The 24,884-nt window shown below is 41.0% G+C and overlaps 1 protein-coding gene and 1 long non-coding RNA gene across 5 annotated transcripts in view; one reads left to right on the top strand and one right to left on the bottom strand.

Moving 5' to 3' along the window:
• The first annotated feature begins 453 nt into the window (after positions 1-453).
• LOC107202396 overlaps positions 454-24,884 on the top strand; it is a 36,476-nt gene continuing 12,045 nt past the window's right edge. Inside the window, exons 1-3 of one of the 2 annotated variants that reach the window (XR_001520668.2) lie at positions 454-811; positions 14,225-14,343; positions 19,850-20,240. This is a non-coding gene — a long non-coding RNA (uncharacterized LOC107202396). Of the gene's footprint in view, positions 812-14,224; positions 14,344-19,849; positions 20,241-24,884 lie in introns of those variants that run through there. The other variant, XR_004496341.1, reaches the window with a different exon arrangement.
• The window catches only part of KIF25 (kinesin family member 25), a 41,296-nt gene continuing 24,613 nt past the window's right edge, over positions 8,202-24,884 (bottom strand). For 2 of the 3 annotated variants that reach the window (XM_015623110.2, XM_015623113.3), the window contains exons 10-15: positions 21,331-21,480; positions 20,147-20,323; positions 14,963-15,114; positions 12,306-12,503; positions 9,784-9,939; positions 8,202-8,601 (exon numbers count right to left, since the gene is read on the bottom strand). In XM_015623110.2, coding sequence (XP_015478596.1) covers positions 8,444-8,601; positions 9,784-9,939; positions 12,306-12,503; positions 14,963-15,114; positions 20,147-20,323; positions 21,331-21,480 — 991 coding nt within the window. In that variant the 3' untranslated portion in view covers positions 8,202-8,443. The remainder of the gene's footprint in view (positions 8,602-9,783; positions 9,940-12,305; positions 12,504-14,962; positions 15,115-20,146; positions 20,324-21,330; positions 21,481-24,884) is intronic. The other variant, XM_033512648.1, reaches the window with a different exon arrangement.

Raw genomic sequence — 24,884 nt, 5'->3', positions numbered from 1 at the left:
GAGGGGTGGGCTCTGATAACAGCAGCTCTGGGCAGCTGATATCAGGGCAATGGAAAACTATAACAAAAAATAGTTTTCGTGTGAGAAACTCCATAAATTAACAAGAAAAAACTTCTGTTTCCCTACAAAAACAAGTGAAAAGACTATAACAAAAACTAAGACTGTTTTAACCACCAAAGTTCCAAAGTTTTTGTCTCTGTTGTCATGTGAACGAGAGAATAGTAAATAGATAAGAGATGAAAAAGTTTTTCTAGAAGTTTATTCTGGTGTTCTTATTCTTGTTGTTTGTCAATAAACTTTCTTTATTCCTTTTAAGTTTTATGCCTGTTTTGCCCTTATTCTAATCCATATCTCACAGCAAGAAATAAGTAATTTTCTTAATTATTAGTTTTAAACCACGACAGAGATCAGCTCTGCAGAGGACCTTGGCCTCAAATATGTCAACTGTCCAAGGGTGCCCTCTCCCAGGGCATGTGTGCTGTTATTGCTGAGTCCAAACTGGGAGCAACCCTGTCTGGCTACAGGCCACAAATGCCTGGCAGTGTGAGCAGCTGGGTGAAGGAGACAGCAGGAGGTAGCAGTGGGACACCTGCAGGGACTGACCTGGTGGCAGTGCCACTTGGTGAGAGCGGGTAGGAGACACTGGGATCCTCCTTTAGGGGGCTCTCAGACCTGCTCTGTCAAAAGCAGGTGCCTAAGCTGAGACTCTGGCCAGGATCTGGCAAAATCCCAGCAATGAGGATGGGACCTCAGCTGCCTGGAGCTAAGTGCCAATGAAATCTAATCTGCCAGGGTTGTTTTCAGGACTTTGGTGAGTCAACATTGGTATGAGTCAGTGTTGTGGCATCTCCACTATCTTGTGCCTGCCATTACTTTATCAGAGCTCTCTTAGGACTTTGTGCCCTTTTCCATTTTTCCCTTTCCTCTCTTTTTGGGAAGTAGATGGTGTCCAAAAGTCCCTGGGCTTTTTTGGAGCTGGATACTTTTGCTTTCTTGTGCCTGTGGTGAGGTTGCCTTGCCTTCAAGCTTCCCATTACTGCACTGCCCTGTAACTGTGACATTGTGTGTGGCCCAGAGCACACCTGGCTGCAGGACTCCTGTGTGCTGTCCTTGCCTGGCCTTGTAGTGTGTAACCTCCTCTGGCTCTCCCAGAGCATTTCAGGATGTTGGGAAATCATGTGCTTGGCTGGTCTCTCCAGAAAGATATCCTGGGCAAAGGCAATTATTCCTGCCTTGGGCAGCACCAGACTTGCCTGCCAACAGGCAGAGGTGTCCTCAGTAGCACTGCCCCTTCCCTGGCTTGGCAGGGATGCTCTGCAGAGGGACCACCTCACTGTGCCATGAAGTGCAGGGCTCACTTCAGGAGAGACACAGCAGGAGCGAGCATGGGTACTCACCTCCAGTAAGAGGAGGTGGATGTAGAAATATGAAGGGAGAGAAGCTGCTCTGTTGGGCTGAATATGGCCTGAGGTAATACCTGTAGCTACTTCTAAGCTCGTACAAGGTCCACAGCCAGACTGGGTGCAGTCCTGGTGATGTGAGGATCAGGAGCAGTACCTGTGTGCTCAGCTTCCCTACGTGTTGCATTTCCCTGCTGTGGAACTTGACCAGGGACAATTTCTTTACTAGGATCCTTCCTGGGACTGTGCAGGTAGCTTGCTTCTTGTCCTCTGCTCCATTTCCCCATGCAACTGCACATTTGAACATTTTTGTTATTCACCAGTTCATCTGCCTTTTGTCTGTATGCCACAGGAGCTGAGCTCATGACATGCAGCTGGGACTGCAAAGGTTGGAACATTTTGATGTGTCTGGGTTTATGGGACTAAGGTCCTGAGAGGGATTTAACATAGGCCTACTTGTGCTGGAAAACTGCAAGCCCATTGCTTGCATCCCATGTCCTGAAAGTGGCTGTTGTGAGTTTCTTACAGCCCACGACAATGTGTTCATCTGAAGCCCTCTCTCCTTGTTCATGTGGGCAAACAAAAGAGCTGATGCTGCTGAATGTGTAAGGTACAGCTTCTCGTGTTCCAGCATCACAGTCACATCCTGCCCCTCACTGTTACAAGTGTTATGCCAAATCTAGCAGGTAAACCAGATTCTGGTTGCAGAAGTCAGCCTTTCTTCAGGATGGAGACTGGCAGGGCAGTGGACTGGGCACATCTCTCATAAGGCAGCATCAGTGGGGGCTGTCCAGAGGTACAATGACCTTTATGGCCCCTTGTCTCTGGAGACAGCCCAGGCAGAGGCTGTTGCATCTCCTGGCACTTTCCCAACACCTGGATCATTGTCCCTCTGGGATGAGCCCTGTGCCATCTCCATCAGGTGTTCCTGTTTAGATACTGGAATGTTGGAGTACCTCTTGTGAACTTTTCCCCGTCTCTGTTGGGAAGTGCTTCCTGCAAGTCAGACACTGTGAAATAACTGGTCAGATCTGACTGCCTGAGCTTGGTTGCATTAGGAGACACTGAACATTGGCGTGGGAAATACCTGCTAACCATTTTCCATGGATTCAGCCTTAGCAGCAGAGCCCACTGGAGCAGCATGGGCTCCTCATCTATCTCATTTCTAGGCAGCACATGGATCACTGCATGCATCCACCCACACCAAGCCACCTGCCTTGGGGAGGATGTGGGACATGGGTCAGGAGAAAAGGACTGCAGACATCTGGATCTTAAATGCAAACAAAACTTGTAAAAGTGTGTGTAATGCACATCGACAGGAGTGTTGGTGCTGCTTGGCAAAAAGGCTGGAATTATTGGAGGTCCAGGACTAAAGTCTAAAGAAGCAGTGTTTACCAGCATATCAGCTGCCCTGCAAAATGCTCCCATTTCAGAATTCAGTTGGGTGGTTTTCCTGGAGCTTGTATAATCTAAAACAACAGCTCAGAGAATGTAGTGGGCAAAGTCTTTGTGTATGTGTGCAGGCTCAGAAGGAGGTGGAGGAGGCTCACACTGCAACAAAACCCAGACATCTGAAGTGAGGGAAGAGCTATCATCTTCTGTCTCTTGGAACTTCAAAGCCTCTGGTGTGGCTCCCAAAACTTTTTTTAGTAGTGGGGTGGGACGTTTTTGTTGGTGGTGCCTTTGGTTTATTTGTTTTGTCTTGTTTTATGTAGAAGAGGGACACAAGTAATTAGTAAAGTCCAGAGGAAAATGAAAAGGAAAACCACTCCTGGTGCTGCCTTTAAGTGAACTGACTCATCCCAGCTAGGATACCAATTTCATGTAACAGGAAAAGAGTAAGAGGGGATATGTGTTGGAGGAAATACTTGCAAACATGAAGACAGGGGAGCTGGGAGAAGAAGGGGGTGATAATTTGACTTAACTGAGGTTCCCCAGGGAAATAAGCAGAGGTGCAACTTTAGGCCTGCAAATATGTGGATAAGATGTGCTAACCTCATGAGATACTTGCATGAATTCAAGAAGGCTCAAATTTAATCTTAGATTTTTTAAAAACAAAATAAAAAGGGCAAGATAAAACCCGGTTTGATAAAGTGGGTCTAAAAGAAGCCAAAAATAGTTGTAGGCCGAGTTTCCTCTCTCTCGTTCCCTTCAATTAGATCCCCCTGTGCCCTCCATTATATGACATGTGGCATTTTGATCTGGCTGGGGCTATGGTTAATGTCCTTGTTCAAATGCCAAGTTGGTTTTGTGAAAGGCTGCAGAACCTTTGGCATCCCTGCACTCTGGGCCTGTTTGCTCCTCCATGAGCAGATGCTGCTGCTTCTTCTGTCTGGAAGGGACTTCTAAACCCATCAGCTCGTGACTGCTTCTTCATAGCATGAGCCAAAAGCCTTTTCCAGTAACTGCTTCATTCTGCCTGTTCCTCACATTTTGCAAGGGTTTGGAAAAGCGCTTCATAAAATGGAATCAGCAATTTAATAACAAATTAAACATTTTTGTGAACCTTCCAATGCTGATTATGGCTTTTCTAGCCTGGCTAAAAGCAGGTTCTCTTTGTGGTGTGGCTGCTGCCAAATCATGAAGCCACACATGGAAATTAAATATATAATTTTCAAACGTCAGCATAGGTCAAGGTTTTGTTTAAGAGTGGGCAAAAAGCACTGGCTGGTTTAATTACTGGTTTGTTTTAACCCTGTGATGATATGCAGCTCTCTTAACCAATGATGGATCACAGTGCTTTCTTGGGCTCTGCTGATAAGAGTGTTCCTAGGTGATGAGGAAGATTAAGGGCTTGTCTGGAGAGGGTGCAGAGTGCTGTAAACTGCAGTGTGGGTTTAGCACTCAAAGCTAAAAGATGGTAAACTGCTCTGCCCAAAGATGTATCTTGCAGGTGCCAAGTAAAACATCTTCAGAGAGAACTGATGGAGACCTGCTCCTGTGCCGCGTGATCTGCTCTGCCTCATTTCACACTGCCTTTCCCTATTCAGAAAGCTGGCTGCTGCAAGGGAGCTGGGGACAGATTTGCAAAGTTTGAAAGACACGTGTTGGACCAGCACTACAGAGATGGGCAGGCACAGTAGGGTTCAAGGCTGAAAAAGTGAATAAATGAAAACTCTCCACAGCAGTTTTGTGCTCTCTAAGATGATGTCCTTGAGCAGTCAGTTTCCCTGGCTAGTGCAAACTGAAAGATGATGCTCTAAACCCTTTGCCTGGACTCCCTTGCTAGACTAGGGAGGCAGAGTTATTGCTGAAGGTGGATCTATCCTGTTAATCCCTTTCCTTTGGCTGCAAGGCAAACCACCAACCACAGCTGAAAAATTCTGTCTGTAATGATGAATCCACAGAGAAATGTGGACTCCAAATTGTACTTTTGAGCCAAATTTTGGACTTGTACTTTAAATGTCATTGTGTGATTCTAGGTAAGTCTAGATTTCTGCTAGCTTTGTGTATGTTTATGTGTACACATACCTGTATATATTCCCTTAGATAAGTACTTGCTGCTGTTAGGCCGTGGGGACTGGTCTGGCAGAATCCCATTTTCCTTGCCCCGTCTCCAGATCTGCTGAATCACCTTCGAGCCAGAGCATTCACATGTCCTGGGAGAGACAGGAGCTCAAACATTTGTCTTTGAACTGGATCCAAAGCTTCTCCTTTCTGGGAGGATGCTTGGCCTATGGGTTAGGAGTGTGGAAGCTGCTTCCACTTGTAAATAAGGTGTTCTGGGGTACATCTGCGTGACTGTGAGATCCTGGGCCTCCCAGACAGGTGCTGTGCTGGTCAGGCTTCACACCATTGGTTCCTTGGCCACCTGAACACTAAACCAGGATGCTGAGTGCCAAGAGTATGCACGAGAGCAAATTCTCTTCTGTTTGCTGTGGTTTCTGCAGTGGGAAGGCTCTTTGAAGAAGAGTTGGAGGTTCCTGGACACTGTTACTGAAATGATTTGCTTCGCTTCTCTACAGGATGATGAAAGCAGCAGCATAAATTCAAGAGGAGGTCCTGAAGGCCAGTCCATGAGTAGCTGGGGTTTGTGGTGCCTTGCAGCATCATGTGGGTGTGTCCCTACTTCCTAGGGCCAGCCAGGGGACAGTGTGAGGTGTGACATAGGTGAGCACTGACTGAAATGTCACAGGAGAAAGTCGAGGCCCAGGGAAGGAGAATGAGAGCCAGGTGGTGGAAGGTCAATGTGTTGACTGCCACCAAGGCATGTGGATCATGGATAGGAAACAACACCCCTCTATACTGAGCAGCACTCAGAGACAGTGACTTGTCTGAAGCAGGGTTGAGGGTGCTCCAGCTTCAGTGTGCCAAGACACCAGCTGAAAGCTGCATTATGCACTCATGGACTTCACTGAAAGGATCTTCTCCTGATTTATGTTGTTCTTACCCTCATTTGATTGTGCCCCTGCCCACGCAGAGAGCAAAGCTTATTTTAGCATAGACTACATGGGCACTCTTAAGAGCAACCACCTTTTTCCCTGGTGCTTATGTCCTTCTATCTCAATATTTCAGAATGCTTTAAAACATAACTTTTCTTTCTTTCTCCCAATGTTGGTATGTATGTTTCAGCTTTACAGTGCCAAGACAGTGAGGACAGGTTTATCAGAATAGGCTTTAGTCAATGAGGTGATCCTTGAGGTCAGCTCTCTGAATATCTGTTACATCTGCTTTTCTAAAATAGATGTAATTTCAAAGAATGAAAGATCAAAACACTGAAAAATGGCAGCAAAGAAGTATAGGGCCTTGCACATGCTGTTTTTCTTGTTCCCCAAGACATCAGTTATGTGTCTGAACATCCTCCTTTGGCAGGCCTGAGGGACTTTTGGGACAGAAGACAGTTCAGCTTAGATGCAGGAGTAAAGCCATTTCACCCTTACAACTTTTACCCTTCTTCCCTTCTCACACTGGGCTTGAGCAATCATATCTCTATAACCCAGGAAATTCCAAACCTGAACATTGTTGGAACAAAATGTTAACCCTGCTGCCCTGCATATCCTGTACACTCAGTTGTGCAGGTCAAACAGTGAGTGATATGCTATGCTGACAAGGAAAACAGGAGCAGGGAGTGCTGCATACTCTCAGTTTGGCTGAGTTAATGTTAATGTAGAAATTTAACCTTTTTGCTCATATTTGAGGGGTTTATTTCTCTGCTACAATAATAAGTATTGCTGCTTTTCTCCTACAACAAAGATTATAAATAAATCCAAAGTTTTGAAGGGCAGTTTTTCAGAAAAAGAAAATAAAGAACAGCTCATGGCAAGTTGTACTTCTGCATAACATTTTAAAATGTCAAATCCTTAAAATGCTTGAACTTACTTACAACTGCTGGTGGAATCAGCCCTTGTTACTTAACCTCTCTTTGAGCTGTAATCCAGGCTGCTTTAGTAGCCCAGCTGTCCAGAGATTAGGGTGAGCTTGAAGCTCCTCCTGCATTTCATCAACCAGGGTCTCATTCCTTGCTCTGACACTTTCTCACCTGAGATTGCTTTACTGACCACTCAGATTCATAAATTCCTGTGGCCAGATTTGTTTCCTACCCCTCTGTAACTGCTGGAGTCAGGTAAAGTTGAGGCATTTTTTACCCTCTTGACATTATTTAGGAAAGCGAGTGTTATTACAGCTCTCTGGTTGGATACTTTATGTTCTGAGCACCAGAGCACTGCAAGCAACACAGCAGCTGTTATATATTCAAGGGTGAAATTCCAATAATAGTACGCTACATAATCTCTGGATAAATATTTGTGCTTGTGAAGGTTAAGTGACTTGGAGTACTATAAACTCCAGCCTTTGGGGCAGGCCACTGCAATTTAAGGCTTCTTGCAGTGACCTAACAATGACCTCTCTCCCAGTCTAGGGGCAGAGTAATTGCTGGTGGAAAAAAAAATTAAGAGTGGCTCTTGAGGCCTATGCCCAGCAACAATTTATTGCACAGAACACATCAGATGCTGCTTGTACCCAATTGTTCATCTTGGGCCTACTTCTCACCTCTAATATTACTTAAACTTTCTTGAAACTTTTCCCAGTGTCACTGCACTCACAAACCCTGTGTGATGTTGTCTCACCATTGGTGTAAAAGGGTGAAAGCCTCTTGCAGGTGACAAACAGCATATCACAAGCTGCTGTTCAGTATTTTATTTGTGGTTATCCTTTTTTAATCTGCAGGCACAGCTTCAAGTTGTGATGAGTTTAACTTCAGAAATGCAAGTGAAATAAGAGGCCAGATTACTACAACAGTTGTTCAAGTTGGGTCCCATTAGGATCTGTAGTTCAGGGCCTCTGCATTCATGGAGCAAAAATACCCCCCCAAAAGAGGCAAAGCTGTGGGTTTAATGAACTCAGCAGAGCTGGGACTCATTCCAACCATTTAACTTAAGTGTGTTTTCAAAAAGTTGTGTAATCCCTCATTTGCTCTCTAAACTACATTCCAGAGGGATAACAGATATAGCCTTACTCATTTTTCTCCATCTCACTAATGCCATTATTTCCTACTTAAAACCAGAGAACAAAACTCCATTCAGTGCAGCTGATGGGTTCCTTTACATTCCTACCTAGTGCTAGTACATTAGGAATGACCCCGTCCATGCTAGATAGAAGAGCAATAAAAAAAATGATGTGTCTCATTTTAATCCAAGATGGGAGGAAGTATTTAATTTGCTTTGAAGCACTGGAATGATATTTAGACTCCTGACTTCTACTGAGAAGAGAGAATGCACGCTTGGCCTTTCAGAAGTGAACCATCCTAAATCAGGGGCCCTGTTGACTTAGGGCAAGTAGAACTAAAGAAACACATCACCAAAGCCATGTCCTAAAGCCCAGTTTATTTCTCTACCTTTCCACCATGGTGGGTAGATGTTGTCAATACTTGCTATTATCTTTGGAGCAAGAACCTCATTAGCAGGTTTATTGCTTACTAAGGCCATGTTGAAGATTGTTTATTTTATCTGGCAGTTGATATCTAAAAGAAAGGCGTAAGGACAACAATATACATTTCGGGCTGGGGAACTCATTAATGATACTTTAATCCACAGGAGTCTTAGGTTTTATTTTCCTTTACTCAGCACTGGAAAATTTTTTTTCTTGACTTGTCCTCTCTGAACTTGCCGAGCACGAGTTCCAAATCCCAGAGACTGCATTGATTCTGTTAAATACTTTTGGCCAGGAGAGATGCACAGTATCAGCAACAGTTTAGCATCACCTCCTAAAAGCAGGGAAAAGACAAAACACACTTATTTACCTCATTATTTTCAGTAAGTTATACACTGTTACCATACTGATCTACACAACAGTGAGCACAGATTACCACTGTTTTCATGAAGCAGCAAACTGCTCCTGAAGAAAGAGACATCTCCTTCATGGGGAGTCTATATCTAACAATATGGTACTTCCCCCCAAAGGTTTCACAATTTGTAATGTAGATTTTCCCCCCTATTAGCTTCATCAGTTAATCAGGATGTATGTTATGGGTCTGGACACTTATTTAAGTTTTGTCAAATATTTGTAAATCTGGGGTAATGGCAAAATGGCTTTTGTGACAATAAAACAAAACAGACTCAAAGTTTACAGACAATGATTAAACAAAGGAGGAAACGGCCATTTTCAGCACTTCACCAAAGTCATGCAACAGACTTGGTTAAAATCAGGCTCAGCATCCATACAGCATAGCTCTCACTTCTCTTTTTTTTGCTTTCTCTTGTCACAGTAGAGACTCCAGTACCAAGTGAAAATCAAAGCTTAAGCAAAAAACTCATAGTGTTTCAACAACTCTGAAGAACTGTTACTTCATTCACTGTCAATGGCTTGAACTGGAGACTAAAAACATAAGGGCTAATATTTTTTGGCCAAAGAAAAATGGACTCATGTACTACACACACAGACATAAATCTAACATTAATGCAGGAATAACACTTGCTTTAAAACTTGCTTCTGCATAGATGAGCTAAAGAAGAGGAAGTGACCCAAACACAAAATGAAGTTTTATTACAGTGCCATGTCCTGTCTCCCTCCTTTGCCTTGCTGCTACAGCCCACAATGTTAAGGAATTGTGGTTATACCCTATTACTAATTTATTAGTAATAAATTTCAATCTTTAACTTTTAAACTGTACCTGACATGAAACAATACAAGTGAAATGTAATTTTTACCCTTCACATGATCCTACTGAGATGCTGTTCTTCAACTGAGCTTTGGGAACAGCAAGATTTAGCCAAATTCAGAGTTCAGAACTGTCACTGTGTACTGACTCTCCCAGTCCAGTCTTTGAAATAAAGGCCACATTCAAGCAAGGAGTAGAAGATAATCTTCTAATATTACACAGCAAAGAAGAGAAAAAATCAGGAGAAGAAATCTATATTGTTGAACAAGAGTCAGAATAATCCCTCACCAACAGAGTCCTGAAGCAGATGTGTAAGTTTGCTGTTCCGATAAGGGACGTGAGCTCGCTGCTCTGCTATTGCTCCCAGAACATCGGCCAGGGCAGACAGGCTGCGGTTAATAAAGGAGGTCTCTCTCAGTGCTGCTCCTGTCACTCCAGACATACCTGGTACAGTGTAGAAAAAGGCACTGGTAACACTAAGCAAAGCTACTTCAATGTGGAGGAAAGGTTAAAGAAGATTCAATGTCTACAGATGGTCCAAAGCATCTCATGTTAAAGTTGATCTCTGCAGATGTTCAATGCATTTTTGGCTCCATATGTTTTAAAAACAAAGAACCAAGAAAGTAGGAACACCTTAAGAGCAGACAAGACAACACAGCTTTTGAAAACACGAGTCCACAATGTCCCCTAAGAGAAGCCTATTCTGTTCCACCATTTTTTATAAGCTAGCTGCCCCATCTATCTCTCTTTGGAAAAAGAGGGGAGGCACTGATGGCACAAGCTGCAGAGAGAAAACTACAACAGCCACAAGTGTTCACACTTGTATTTGTGTTCACCAGAGCCTGTGGAGTACTGTTTTATGGCATGATTAGCTGCAAGGAAATGGATAAAGGTAAACGATGCAATTCTATCACCCACCCAGCATGGTTGGATGTAGCTATGCTGCCCCTGAGCAGCACTGTAAAGGTTTGGTCTGTGCAACAAACTGCACCAATTCAAAGAGGTGCTGCAAACTCTTTGATCAGTCTGGATGAGAGTACAGGTAATAGTAATCAATTCCTGCTGTCCTTACCTTTGCCATTTGGGGAAGAGAAATTTGCTATTAGCATTTAGCATCATATTATTCAAATTCAAGCTTTATTGAGGATAGTGGATGAGGTACAGATGCATCCACATTCACTTCTCCTAACCCAGGGCACAGGATCCATGTCAGGCAGAGCTGATGGCAGTGGGACAATCAGATGGGGCCAACAGCTTCCTCTACTGCCTACTCTCCTATCTCTAGACAGGTACAGGAAGCGGCCACAGATCTTGTTTTCCCCTTAGGCCAGAATTTTCTAGCAAAGGGAAATGTGAAAAGTAATAGCAAAAAACCCAGGAGTCTGGACAGTGAGGGCTCTAGAACTTTGGGAGAGGATGAGGTTGGAGTGGTAGAGTCTCTCTATCTTGTCAGAGAGAGATAGAGTAAAGCAGTTTGGAAGAGCATGTCAAAGGGTGGATAACAATCCAAGATAGGATGAATCACAGGGTAACTTTACTTGGGTCATTATATATACAACCATCCCCAGGCATCCTCTTCATATCAAGGAAAACTGGAGTGCTGGGATAACAGTTACCCCCCTAAAGGAGAAAACTGCATATAGGGTAGAGGGTAGACGTTTAAACTGCTGATTATCTGCATTTGGTTAGATGAACTTTGACAAAGCATTTAGGTGAGTTTTCAAAGTGAAACAGTTTGCTAAAAAGGGACAAATTGGCTTGTAAATGCCTCAAATGACCCATGCCACTGCAGAGCCAACAGGGCCAGGTGCTGACATGTGTGAGAAGCTTGAGGTAAGGTTGCTTACTTAGATTTGCCCACATTTTAAAACAATTATGAGTTAACACTGCCCTCACTTTCAACAGAGTATGTCCACCAGCACAGCTGATGGCAGAGGTCAGCTGCTGCATGTGCTGGGCCACATCTAACACTGATGTGAGCACAGCTCTTCTGGATTCACTGGAGGAACTGGCCTGCCGAGCCCCAGACCAAGGAAATGTTTGTCCTGGTTTAACTGAGAGAACAAACACACGCCCTGTTGCTCAATTACATGTTTTCAGCATTTAGAGCAAATGAAAAAATAATGTATTATATTAGGTTTCTCTGTAGAACAAAAGTTTAACAGTGAGCAACAGCAAGAATTCTTGGCAGTGAAGTAAAAGACTCTTTCATAATACTGGTTCACTTTTCAAAACATTATTTCTGGAATGATACATTTGGCTGCATGATTTTTCTTGGTAAGAAAGCTTGTCCTTTAGGAAATAATCGAGTTTTTAAAATTATTGTTTGCATAGAGGAGGCAGGAGGAAAATGCTTTGAAGAAACAATAAAAAGCAATATTATCTTTTCAACGCTAATTTCCTCCAAGACTTTTTCCACAATAAAGCAGAAAAATCCACATATGGTAATACAAATCATTACAGATATTTGTAATATTTAAATAATTTATGCTCTTTAAACATTTCTGTACCAAAGACATGCTAATTTTCAGAGTAGAAAAACAGGCCTAATAAAAGCAGTCTGAACAAATAGTGTATCTATGATATGTGTAACCATCCTGGGCTTATTTCAAGCTTATGCAGTCATACTTTGAGTTAAACTACACCAGTGCAAAACCGGATCAATCAGCCCTCAGAATTTTGTTTATGACAGGATCTGTGGGTTCAAACCACCTCTGTGGTTAGCATGTATCCTTCCATAAAGAACTAAAGCATTTACTGTAACCTAGATCCCTGAGTATCCATGCCCACAAACAGACACATTCTCTTACCAACACACTCGCTCCCAGCCAGGTCCACCAGCTGCAGTCTCGTTTTGACTTGCTTCATTTTCTCAGTTGCTTCAAGTTGTACTGGTGAAGAGGCTCCAGAAGAAGAGGTAGATTTATTGTCTCTCATTTTTTGCGGAAAAGTACAGGAAGCCTCTTTATTTAGTCTCTGACTGGTTTGTTCATCTTCCCATAAAGTACCTAGTTAATGAAAAAAAACCAATAGAGAGATTCTCACTGACACTGAAAATTTAGATGGGGGAAAAATGGTGCATCAATAGGGATGTACAGTATCTGCTGTGTCAGGCTATTCTAACAGAAGTAACGTACAAGCCAGAATCCATGGCACAGGCAGGCTGAATGACTTTTTCTATTTCATTTAAAGTTTTACTCATCAAAGTGATTGTACCAGTTGGTAAGAAACTTTGGTGTAGATTGTGTTGTATCCAATGTCCCCATTGTTCACACATCTGTGTGGAAAACAAGAAGTGGGAGTCCAGTAAGGACTTTAAAGAGGCTTTCTTTAAAGTTTTAGACTGATTGCAATTGAAGTACAATTTCAGATGTTTGGGAGCAGTAGGCTCTGAAAACTGGTTCTCTGTGTTTGAAACATCACCTGCTGATGTTCTGGAAAAAGAAAATAATCCTTATCCTGCCTGTTCTATTTTGTCCTTTGCTGCTGTTCCTTTTAGACTTCCTTCAGCCATCATATCCCACTGCAAGATCTCCACACGATGAGCTATTAGCCTCAATAGTGCTATTTCCACTTGTTCAGGTGGGTTACCTACTAGTATCATTCCTCAGCAGAAGCATCTGGCTTTCTCTCTTTGCTGGGAAGGAAGACAAAGATTCTCTGGGAAAGCTGCTTTCACATTAGCTTAGCAGGAACATACGCAAAATGGATTTCCCAAAGCAGTTTGGGTTTTTTTTCTTAGTGTTTTGGTTTTCATCTATCTCCTTCTCTCTCCAAAAGAACAAAAGAATAAAAGGCACATATTCTGCTACAGGTCATAGAGACAACAGACCTACTTGGGTGCTTAAAGTTCTAGATGGAATAGTAGAAAGCTTCCAAATGCAAAACTTGACTAAGGAGCAATTCTTACTTGAATTACAGAGCTCTGTACTTCTCCAAGTGAGCTGCTGCTAAACCCTGAGCCAGCTATTCACAGTTTAGGCAGAGCAGCTGTGTTGGCTTACACAGAATAATGGCTTGACACATACAGTGTCAAACTAAGTGTTCTCACTCCTCTTCAGTTTTAGACAGTGAAATTAAGAAACAGCTCTCCTCAAACAACAGATACTACTGATCAAAATGCTAAAATACCTTAATCAAACCTGAAAAACTGCTGGCTTGTCAACCCTGGCTTTAGGTGCAGAACTCATCACAGACTTTACAACAATGGCACCTGGCTTTTAATCAGGGTCCTTTCCTGCTAACCAAGATAGGCTGTGCTGTCACACACTGCTGCAGTGAGGTCCCAGCTGCAGTTCTGCTCTGTTCCCTTACAGTACACATCTTCACCCATGTGCTGGGAGTCAAAAGCCAGAGTCTGCATTCAACAACAATTAGACATTTCTACGGAGCTTTGATGCCAGGCAACGTGGCATGGTGGGGTGACTGCAATTAGAGGTGGTAAAGGGAGTTCTGGATTAGACAAGATGGCTATGTGTTAATGGTGCAAACACTGACTTTAGAAAAGTACCATCAGTGTAATAACGAAAATCTGGAGCTGGCTAGAATTAACATTGGAGATGCTGGAGCTGCAACCTGTGAAGTAACTGTGTCTTTTGGCAAGGCACATAGGTAAGTGAGGGCACTGTTTGTTCTGCTTTGCTGATACTGTTGGTTTAATTTCTGATAGCAATCTGAGGGAAAAAATGTTAAATATTTCCCACTTTCTAAAATCTTATTGTTGTTGCAGAGTATGAAGCAGATGGACCACAGCACTGAAAGCAGAGAGCCTAATTAGAACATGAGCAAAAGAAAACAAAGTTACCCCCAAGAGCCCCAGAAGAAAGTTTTTCCTCAACCAATAAACTGGTAAGTCTTGGGGTAGTAGTGAAAAGTAGAAATAACCATGTTGCCATAGTAAATAGGAGAAGTATTTTGTCTTTACATAAGGCCTTTTTTGTCTTTTCATAAGGCCTATTATTAACAGTTCAAAAGATTCTGAATTTAAAGGACATTTTTGCCAGTCAGAGAGTAAATAATTTTAATTCTTTCTCAACCAAAAGCATATGATGATCCCTAAAATTTATGGTTAGCTTAACCACAAACTTTGTGCGGCATGCAATTATCCATTTTAAGTGATTTAACTACTTTATTATAGTATCTACCTTATATAGATCTATACTATCTTATGACTAACTAACTTATTCATTAGTTGCCTCATGTAATAACACTTCAACAACTCTGTAAGTCAAAGCATGTCAAGAAAAGCTCTAAGATTTTAGGAAACTGAAAGCTCCAGTAGCATTCAAACATGAAAATGGTCTGTTATTTAAGAAGGAAGGAAGAAGTTAGAAAGATGGAAAAGAACTGAGGGAATGTATCAAACATTGGAAAAAGGAAGAAAAAGCAATATGAAAACCTCCCAATCCACAGACTGTTTTTCTAAAAACAACTGGCTCTAGATGTATTTTAGTAACATCCTGCTTACCAAAGTTATCTCCAAAGACAACTGTGGTTATGGTCAATGTCACTACCAGATGAGAACGAGAGGAATGAGCATGCACCAGTGTTGGGTGCGTGACTCTCAGCTGTAGGCCTTTGTTGACTAGATGCAAAAATTCAGATGCATTTTCAACAGTCCTAAGAAGTAAAGAAACAGAAAGGATATTTAACTGACTCACAGGAAAAATCACACAAAAAAGATGACAACTTGAATGAGAACCTCAACATTTCCACTTCCTGGTTCTTCTCCTTCTCAAAACTACTCTCAGTTTTGAGCTGCACAAACAACTGTATGACACTTTTTCAGGTGGGATAAAGATGAAAATTCAAGCCAAAAGCTGTGGTGCAGTCCTAAAAGTGCTGCAGAAGTGACCTGCCAGCCTTGCAGGTCCAGAAGTACTGTAGCTCAGCTCTTAAAGCAACAGACATTTCTATAGCTCCACACTTGGGAAGAAAAGACACAGGTTTAGACATTGCTGGAATCTCTGGTCTTACAGAAGTAGACTTGTCCAGTTTATGCTGAGGGAGCTCATTTTCTTAGGTACAGAATTAGGCAAAATCCCCCAGAATTTCTCTGGGCCTCTGGAAGTCATATTTTACATTTGGAATTAAATCCAGAATCCCTGGTAAAAAGTCCAGTTCCACTGTTCAATGAGCACAATGTCAGAATAAATAGACATAAATGTCTGTAGACCATTTATCTCAGACTATCTGTTTTCTTTTCCTGTTAAAGGAAGTACTGCAAATATGATCAAGGGCAACAACCTAGCACACATGGTGAAATAAACAGAGTGAATGAAATAAACTGGTTAGGTAAAGATAAAACCCACTACGATTTTCCCTAGGTTTGCAAAGTTTAAAACAAATGAGATAAGAGTACCTATCCTTTTCTTTCACTGTGTTGCCCTCTTCAATCATCACTGAAGCTAGAACACCTAAACGGTTGTTTTTTGGGGGGTATAAATTATGACTGCATATCATAATTTAATGGTTAATTAATTAACCATTAATAACTCTCATCGCAGGCCACAGGCTCAGTTCTGCAGTGTGGCAGTCAGCAAAAGCAAGCATGTGATAAAAGGCAATGTCTTTATGACTTAGTTTTGGCTGATTTCCGTAAGAAAGTCACACCTGGCACAAAGTTGTTTTATGCTAAGAGCCATACTTGAACCGTTTAGAGACAGAAGAACAAAAGAAAACAAACTATACTCAATTAAAACAATTTCCTCGAAAAACAAAGCAAGGGCATCTGAAGCACAGAAAAGCATTTGGCCACACCATATCTATAGGCACATAGGAGAAGCAGCCATCTAAGTGCAGTTCCCTGTGCACCCAGAGCTCCATGAGGTAAACAATCACTACAGACTTCCCCTTGAGCCAGACATGCCTGCCTCGCTGTGACACCTCTACCTCTGGGCACCCCCTGCGGATGTCTCCTGCTGTTTGACCTGGTGCCAGCAGAGAAACAGTGGCTTTAGTTCCTACAGTCAGAGTCTGACACTGGGGTGATCTGACTATTGCCTCACATCCAAGGGGGCACACATCCTGCCTTACTCAGCCTTTAACTGCACCTTCCAGTGGCTAGTCAGCCAGGACTGGAAGGCCTGACCGGGAAGCAGCCTTGGCTAGGATGCAGCTCCAGGCTGTTGGCTTCTGCAGACTGCTGCTGTGAGCTGCCAAAGGGTCAGTGCTCCAAACTGCTGCCCCATCCCTGCATTTGCCAAGGAAGACAGGGCTCAGAGTGTGCTGTCAGTGCTGGTCACCTATGGCTGGGAAGCTGCAGCTGGCTTTGAAGACGAGCAACACCTCCAGCCCAGTGTGGCAAGCTTGGCACAGTAGCTCCTCCACAGTACTGACAAAAATAATATTTTAGTATAATCTCTACGACTTCATCGTGTACTATGTGTCACACGTTCCAGAACCAGATTCTACAAAGAGAAGCCCTGTTGTGGTTACATTAAAAATTTGATGCTGAAAGTTCTCCAAAGTCAGCCAAGCTATAAAAGAAGAAAGAGACTGAGGTTTTTGTGATTCAGTAAGATGAACATGTAAGCAGGAAAGAGACTACTGTACTTAGTGGATATATGGAGAAGCCAATAAGACCCAGCAGGCCAATATATTCTAGATGAAATATTATCATAAATGAGGATGTGTTTTTATTCAAAGCACCATCTGTTTACTTTAGATTTTGGGCAGCTGGGTGGCGTCATTCAATGGTTCCTTTACTTTGTTTGGGTTTGTTTTTTCTTATTAACCTTTCTATGTAATTATTAATATAACCTGTTTATGAATTGGAATTTTTTCACTGCTTGCATTGTAATTGAGATACAAGTCCATATTTTTATTTATGTTTGCATTAGAATTTAGTATTAACTGATTGAGATAAGTGGCTTTTAAGAGTTTTAGTTCAAGGCGCCAGGCTCCTTAGCCATAAATTAAAATTTACAGAAATAAACATAGCAGCTATTTTATTAAGTAGAAGGACAAACAAAACCTTATTGCAGCTTCTTTTTTTTTGTTCCTATGGCACAAGTCCCACTGCTTCTCACCTCTCCAAAACCTATGAAAAGAGATGGGTCACCCACTAACTATGCAAAGACCCCTTGGGAACAGGCATTTTTCAAGAATAAAATTATGCCAGGCCAGCATCTTAGTTACTGAAATACTATAACTAAAAATTACTTGGAGGTTTTGATGAAACAGGGAAAGTCCAGCTCCCAGCATGCCTAAACTATGTGCACCCATCTTCACTTTCTAAGTCATATGGCCCCTTTCCTGTCTAGTCAAAGAAAAAAGATTAGCTTCTCCAAGAAAGATTCAGCACACACAGGTTAAATTCTGCTCCCAGCCTCTTCTGGAATTTTTCATTCCCTTGACAGCAGAAACTTAACTAGATACTAAAAGTTGGAGTAGAGTCACAGTTGGGGAAATACAAGAATAGAGACAGAGAGAAACCCACTAGTCAGCATAATACAGACAGAAAGGGCAAAAGGATTCATCACTTTAATCTCCAGTCACTTTTCATTCATTCCATGTTTTTATGGAGCATGGAGAGTGCAATCCAGCTTGCAGAATTTCTATGGAAATTGTATTTAACCTCAAAACCAAAGAGCAGGCAAACCCCAGATACAAATGTTAATCCTTCTGAGAATATTGCAGTGCTTATTATTTCATAGAAAGAAAGGAGAGTCCTATAGCTCCCACAGTGAAGAAAACTACTTGACAATTTATCTGGGCTCCCACTTTCCTATGAGCAATTAAATTGCTAGAAAGTACAAATCAATAAATGTGTATCACTAGGTAGAATAAAGGTATGTTCGCACAATCCTCCAGTACATTCTTGTTTTTTCTGTCAAGGCTTGCTGGGAATAGCATTAAATCCACAAACTAGTGGTCTGCTTATGGGACTATGTCCCATAGGACAAAATTATCTCCACTTATGGTACGTTTTATTTAATTGGCATGGGATGCATTTCATATCTGACTGTTAATTCCCCTTGGAAAAGTAGAGATTAGACCACAACAATTATTATAGAGAAGCAAAGAAAACCATCATGTTTCTTTAGAAACATAGAAAACACAATGCTGTTCTAAACATTTCAATAGAGCAAGAAGTTTCTTTCCACAAACATTATTTACTCAAGGAGCAGGACACTTCTTTATGTGACATCTTGATAATGCACATGCTCCCTTCTGGAATCTGTTCTCATGCTGGGTGCCCACAGAGAGATGTCCAGTTTAATTCCACTGAGTACCATCATCTCTGTGGTACCACTAGTAATGTTATCCTAATTTTATTTTTTTTCTAGCTAATATTAATACTACTAATGTAAGGCCCAAAGAAAGGCCACAAAAATGGTGAAAGGCCTAGAGGGGAAGCCACATAAGCAGAAGCTGAGGTCACTTGGTCTATTCAGCCTGGAGAAGCAGAGACTGAGGGGAGACCTCATTGCAGTTACAACTTCTTGTGAAGGGAAGCAGAGGGGCAGGAACCAACCTCTCCTCTGGTGATCTGAGGGAATAGCCTGAAGTTTTGTCAGGGGAGGTTTACACTGGACATCAGGAAAAAGTTCTTCACCCAGAGGAGGGCCAGGTACTAGAATGAGATTCTTGGGACTATCCTGTGCAGGGCCGGGAGTTGGACTCCATGATCTTATGAGCCCCTTCCCACTCAGGACATTTTATGATACACAACACAGCCATTACTAAAATGAAGCATCTGAAACAGATTCCCTCTTGTGAATAGATGAAATTTTATAAACACATGATTTTTAAGATCTAGTTAGCCAAGGTAAGTTTTTTATATATAACAAGAAAGCACTGTACATTTGCTTTGTATGCCACACTTACGTAATGCCAAGAATCATTCCTGTAAGTACTAGAACAAATCTTCGTAATGCTTAGTAAGTAAAAGAAGGCATTAAAGTAGTATAGCTGTAGCCTTAAGTACCCTAGTTCTCCCTTCACTGTCAAGTTGTGTAAATAAGGATCAAACCTGACATACACCAATGCTGGGACATCTTAAAAGTGAATAGTGAGAAGCTTGGCTGCTTCTTAGCTTTTAGTTTGAAGAACCTCGATTTTCAAGACCTACCAGTTCAAATGCCAACATAACAAATCCAGCTTTAACACATCCAGTTATGAAAACAGAACATTAAGCAATATTAAGATGGGTATTTGTATTAAAAGATCACTTGAAAGCTTATTCTACTTTTTTGTAACTCCAATGCATAAAGGGAAAGCTAACACGCTCCAGATGCTTAAATATTTGCAACTGGTACATAAATTTCTATTATAATCTGTAAATTTTATAATTCAGTAAGACTGAATGGAAAAGTGCTTTGTGACTAGATTATCCCTTCTTTTTTTACAGCTGACAAGATCCAGCAACAACAAAATATGCAGCAATCTTCAGGCTTTCTGAGTGGAAGGCACTTAACAAAGGAGTATAATTCAAAGTAATTGTACAATTATTTCTGGAAGTATTTTGACATTTGCAGCCAATTGCAGTTTAATAGACTAAGCTAACAGAAACAGAACTGTTCTTTTGCATATGGTAATGACTCATTGTTTAGAAGCAATCTGGTGCCTATAATGCAGTTTTGTGACAGCTCTATGTGGTATCAACACCAGATCGTGTTTGGATGGTAGGAACAAGCCATGTACTCACTCGTGCGTCAGCAGTGGCACATCGCTCTTCCCTTCTCTGGTTGTGACAACATCACGTTTGATGCCAAACACTTTTCCATAACTGTCTTTGGCCAGAAGATCAAAAATTTCATTATTATACACTTCTACAACAGAAACCTCAACCCAGTAACTTCCTGGTGGCTTTTCTGAAATAAGCCTGGCAAATAAAAAAAAAAAAAAAGGCTTAAAGATCTATTCTTTAATTTTAATATAATTAGAATCTGATAAAAATGCTTACTAAGTATCTGTAGCCATGGAATTGCCTCATCCATATACTAATGTTATCCTGAAGAATCAGAATATACAGTTTATTTAAACATGAAGAAGTAAATAAAATTTAATTTTCCAAACAGCTGTGCCAGCTTGTTTTTTCCACTAGCCTCCCACCTTAGAATTTTTTTTTTACCATTTCTCTGCTGGCAGTTGTTGCACTCAGAGCTCAGAGTATAAAATCTGTCAGAGTGCAAACAATGAACAGAGATGGGAAACTATATCTGTAAGAAGTTATCTGTACACAGTCTCAGAAAATCCATAAATTAACGGCTTCTCTATTCAGGAAAGTATTTACAGTTAGGCAGTTATTCTCATACAAAATTGGTTCTTTGATTTAGCTTATCCCCTTCTCCAAAACAAACAGGCTTAGCTGGAAAAACTTCTAATGGCTCTTGTACTATAACATAGCAGCATATCAGTTCAATCCTGTATTAGGTTCAACTAAAATACTCTAAGAATCTTAAAAACAACAACAGAGTGTAGTTTAAAAATTTTACTATCCTTCTTCCTTGGGACTGGGTTCTAATCTGAATCCTCTTCCTGTATTCCAGTTGTCAATTTTCACAGTGGAAACTTTTTGGAACTTAATCATCTTTTGGACTTCCACAACTATGGTTGAAACATCTTCAAAAATCTAATTAGAGTCTGAAAGCCACATGGACAGATAACAAACAGTAAAACTGCATAATCTTATTGTCTTAGAAAATCAGATTAAGCAGGAGAGAGACTAGAAATCTATATAAAACCTCAAATATCAAATGGTGGGCAGAGAAGCTGTAAATATTGTAAAGCTGAAATCTGTAACAATAAATACATTACAATCATTATTTCATCCTTTCTATACAGTTTAAAGTGACTGCCATTGACAGCAAGCCTTTACTTAGTTTTCACCTGAACACTTCTTGGGTAGCTCGAGGAATAATTCCAAGTTCTGATTCCTCTTCTATGGAGAATGCTAAGTTCTCCTCTAACTGTGGTCCCAACATTGTGTATGTCTTCCCACTTCCAGTTTGTCCATAAGCCATGATACACACATTGTACCTGAAAAACAGAAGTGCTACAATTTATTTTACCATTAACAAATGTGTCTGTTAGGTGGCAAGTCAAACTTCAAACAATTTGGAAACACAAACTTAAACAAGAAAATAAAAACACTGCCCCCAGTTTCTTTCTGCAGATCTCAAAGTCCGACAGTAATTGCTGTTCATAACATCACCTAAACAAATTTTGTTTTTTAAGCAGAGTTGAAGGGATGCTTTTAAGTAGAAGTTTAAAGGATCCTTAGAGTGGAATGATTGATGCTGTTAGACCTCCTTGCCTGCCCAACTTTCAGCTTTTGCACTACCAAGCTGCTTTTTAATCAGCCCTTAACCACTGCAATTTACAGTACAGCACATTAAAGTAAACCATTTTGGAGCTTGATTTGTGTTACAGTGCTGCAAACCACTGCACTTGTAATCCTAATAGCTGGGAACTCTTCATCTCTCATAGGCTTTTTCAGGCAGGCTCATCAGTCATAACCCTCAGAGAAGACAGCCCTAAGAATAGGAGGCACAAATTTTGAACCAAGAGCGCCAGTTCAGAATGAGCATGCACACAATGACTACTCTGGAACAAAGGTGGCAGGAACTGCTCTGTTAAGGACAAGTAGAAAATGAAAATGTACAATGTCAGTGCAGAGGAACAGACACCTATGAAACATCATCTTCTGAAGCAGACAAGTAAATATGTCTAATGAACAGCACTCTGAAAATGCCTCTTGGCTGCAGTGAAAACAGTAATGAAAGAATTGTTCATAGCTGTGAGCACTGTTGTGGATTCTGTGGCACAGGAATCTGAGTTGAGATGAATGAATCCTACCTAGAAACTGTGTTACTAACAATCAGATCAAAGTCAACATCTTAAGCAAAATAAGTGGCTGGATACATATGCATTCAGCCACAGTAGTGCTTTGTATGGAGGACTAACTCTGTGCTGTGCAGCTGAAGTTTTGCCTCTCCTTGGCTGTGCCTGTTCTGCTGCCTCTGCCAGCAACTCGATGTTGATCACAGTACTGTGCCAGTCAAACCTTGGAGGACATGCAGTTATGCTGACAGGACTGCTCTCTCCCTGGACTATCTCGTTTGTTCAGAGATATGACATTAGCAGAATCTTCATACACAAGAAGTGCTTCACAGTTTGCAGAAACTTCTTCTCTACTAGAGAGTTGCAGGAATGGGCTTGCTCCTGTTCTGCCAGGGAATAAAATTTCACTGCCTAAGCTACCTCCTCTGTGGGCAGACCTGAAACAGCTGCTTTTGATTATCTGATGCTTTTCCTCATATCAAGCACATGCCAGCATATTTCAATGAACACCCCTCATCTAATTGTTTTAAATGTATCAATTTGGGTTTCAAGTAATGAAATACTTATATGCATATTAAACATGCCTAGAAACAATTATTTCAGGAGGATTATTTTGAAAGCTTTCACTTGTTAGAAAGAAATGTGGGCTGATAAGCCACACAGAAAATACCTGAGCACCCTTTCTGGGAACGTGAAGTCGAAGTTGCAGTCAATGAATCTATAGTAAGGTCCCTCCAGATTTTAGCATGCACTGCAGAGTATAAAATAGAGTATAAAATAGGAGTATAAAATAGACTATGAATCTAGTCATAGATTTGATGAAGTAAGGAGATGAGATAACTGTAATTGAAAACAAAGAGCACTACAGTAAAATTAAATGTGATAGCAATTAGGACTGTAAATCTGAAATGACGCATTTCTTGAAGTATTCACTACAAAACTCAGTAGAAAAGTTCCTGCTAATTTTGGTAGTTTTTACCTAGACTAACAATGAGTTATTTTCAGAGTTCCACCCCTCATACACACTGCCTGGTCAGCCTGTACATTACTGAGACTTCTAGCCCTATTTCAAAATTAAACAGATCTTTGGAACCAAAGAGGGAGACAGATGTTTTTCCTTAGGAAAAACAGAATTAGTCTTCTTAGAAATCTCTCCTAAAGGACGTTCCTGTAGTACAGCTATTTAAATTTTCCATAATTGCTGCTGGTTGTAAGACAGTAAACATCATGGACAAAGTAGTTCTGACAAGATAAAGATGATATGATTAGAAGTTAAGTAGGCAGAGGATTTTAACATTGAAGACAGAGGTTCAATTTGGGTATCAATCAATGGTAACTTCTCTGCCAAAGCCAAAACAGTTTTCAGTCAGCCCAGCTGAGATAAAACTGGCCACAGCAGTATCATATCTAAGTAGGTACAGAAGACAATAAATTGTTGGGGTATCAAGAGGAGAAGCAGTACAATACTTTATCTATATTATAATAGTTATTCAATATAGTTTACTTCATTGGTGTTCTAGCTCCAGCATAAAGCTTTCAAATAGAGAAGTCTGAAGATTTTGGACTATGATTCACCTATATGGCCTGATATTTTTCCTTCTCCACTTTATTATTATATATAACAGTTATATTCTTTTTTAGAAAAGTTCTTATTGTCAAGCTAAAATACCAACAGTTTTGTAGCATTTCTCTCCTGACAATAGGGTGTTCATTCTAGCAAAGTAACCCCTAGGAGAGAACACTGTTAAAGGAAATGAAAGAAGGAGAAATTAATTCTTTAAAATAAACAAACAAGTTGGATTCTTCAACACTGTAAAGAAAATTTATCTTACTCCCTTGTTGGCCCTATATGGCTCATGGTAAACTTTGAAGCCTGCTATATTTTGTCTGGTTTAAATATGGAGCACTCTTTTCTTCCTGTATATTTGTACTGAAAAATGAAACAATCCATTAAGAAAGAAAAACATAGAAAAAATAAGGAAAAGAAGAGAACACTCCCTTCTACTCAAGCTAAAAGTTGTTACAGAACACTTTGGAACCCAGACTAAAACAATCAGGAGCAGCAAAGGGGTACAAGGTTCAGACTAAGTATGTCTGTTTCCCATTTACAGTGGAAAGGCTGCTGCGCTCATATGCACAGACTCGCCTTTCCTGAGAATCTGCTTCTGTTTAAACAGCACTTCTGGAAGAACAAGACAGGTCTTTTGTTTTCAGTAACAGAACATTTCCTAACTGAATACAAAAATCTTAGCTTTTAGGACACATAAAAATTAGTAAGTGGGAAGTACAGCAGATCAAGGTACAGATCAGATACATCTGAAGACAAGGGACGTGTTGAACCAAGGCAAAACTATGATCGTTGCAAAAGGAAAAGTAGGGAGAGAAGGCTGTAGTTTCAAGTCGTCTTTAAGCTCCTGCAACCTAGTGGTCCCCTAGGTTGATCAGCTAAAGAAATGTGGTTCCTCATCACTGGTAAACAAGAATAAATGCAATCTATGCCTTCCCTCAGCCAAGGAGCCATTGGAGGCCTCTCTATGACATATGGAATTACCAGTATTCACAGTATCTTTAGATACCTCTTCTAGGATGCTTTTAAGAAA

The sequence above is a fragment of the Parus major genome, chromosome 3 (assembly GCF_001522545.3).
Source record: "Parus major isolate Abel chromosome 3, Parus_major1.1, whole genome shotgun sequence".
Lineage (NCBI taxonomy): Eukaryota > Metazoa > Chordata > Aves > Passeriformes > Paridae > Parus > Parus major.
This window is presented reverse-complemented; position numbering and strand designations above follow the sequence as displayed.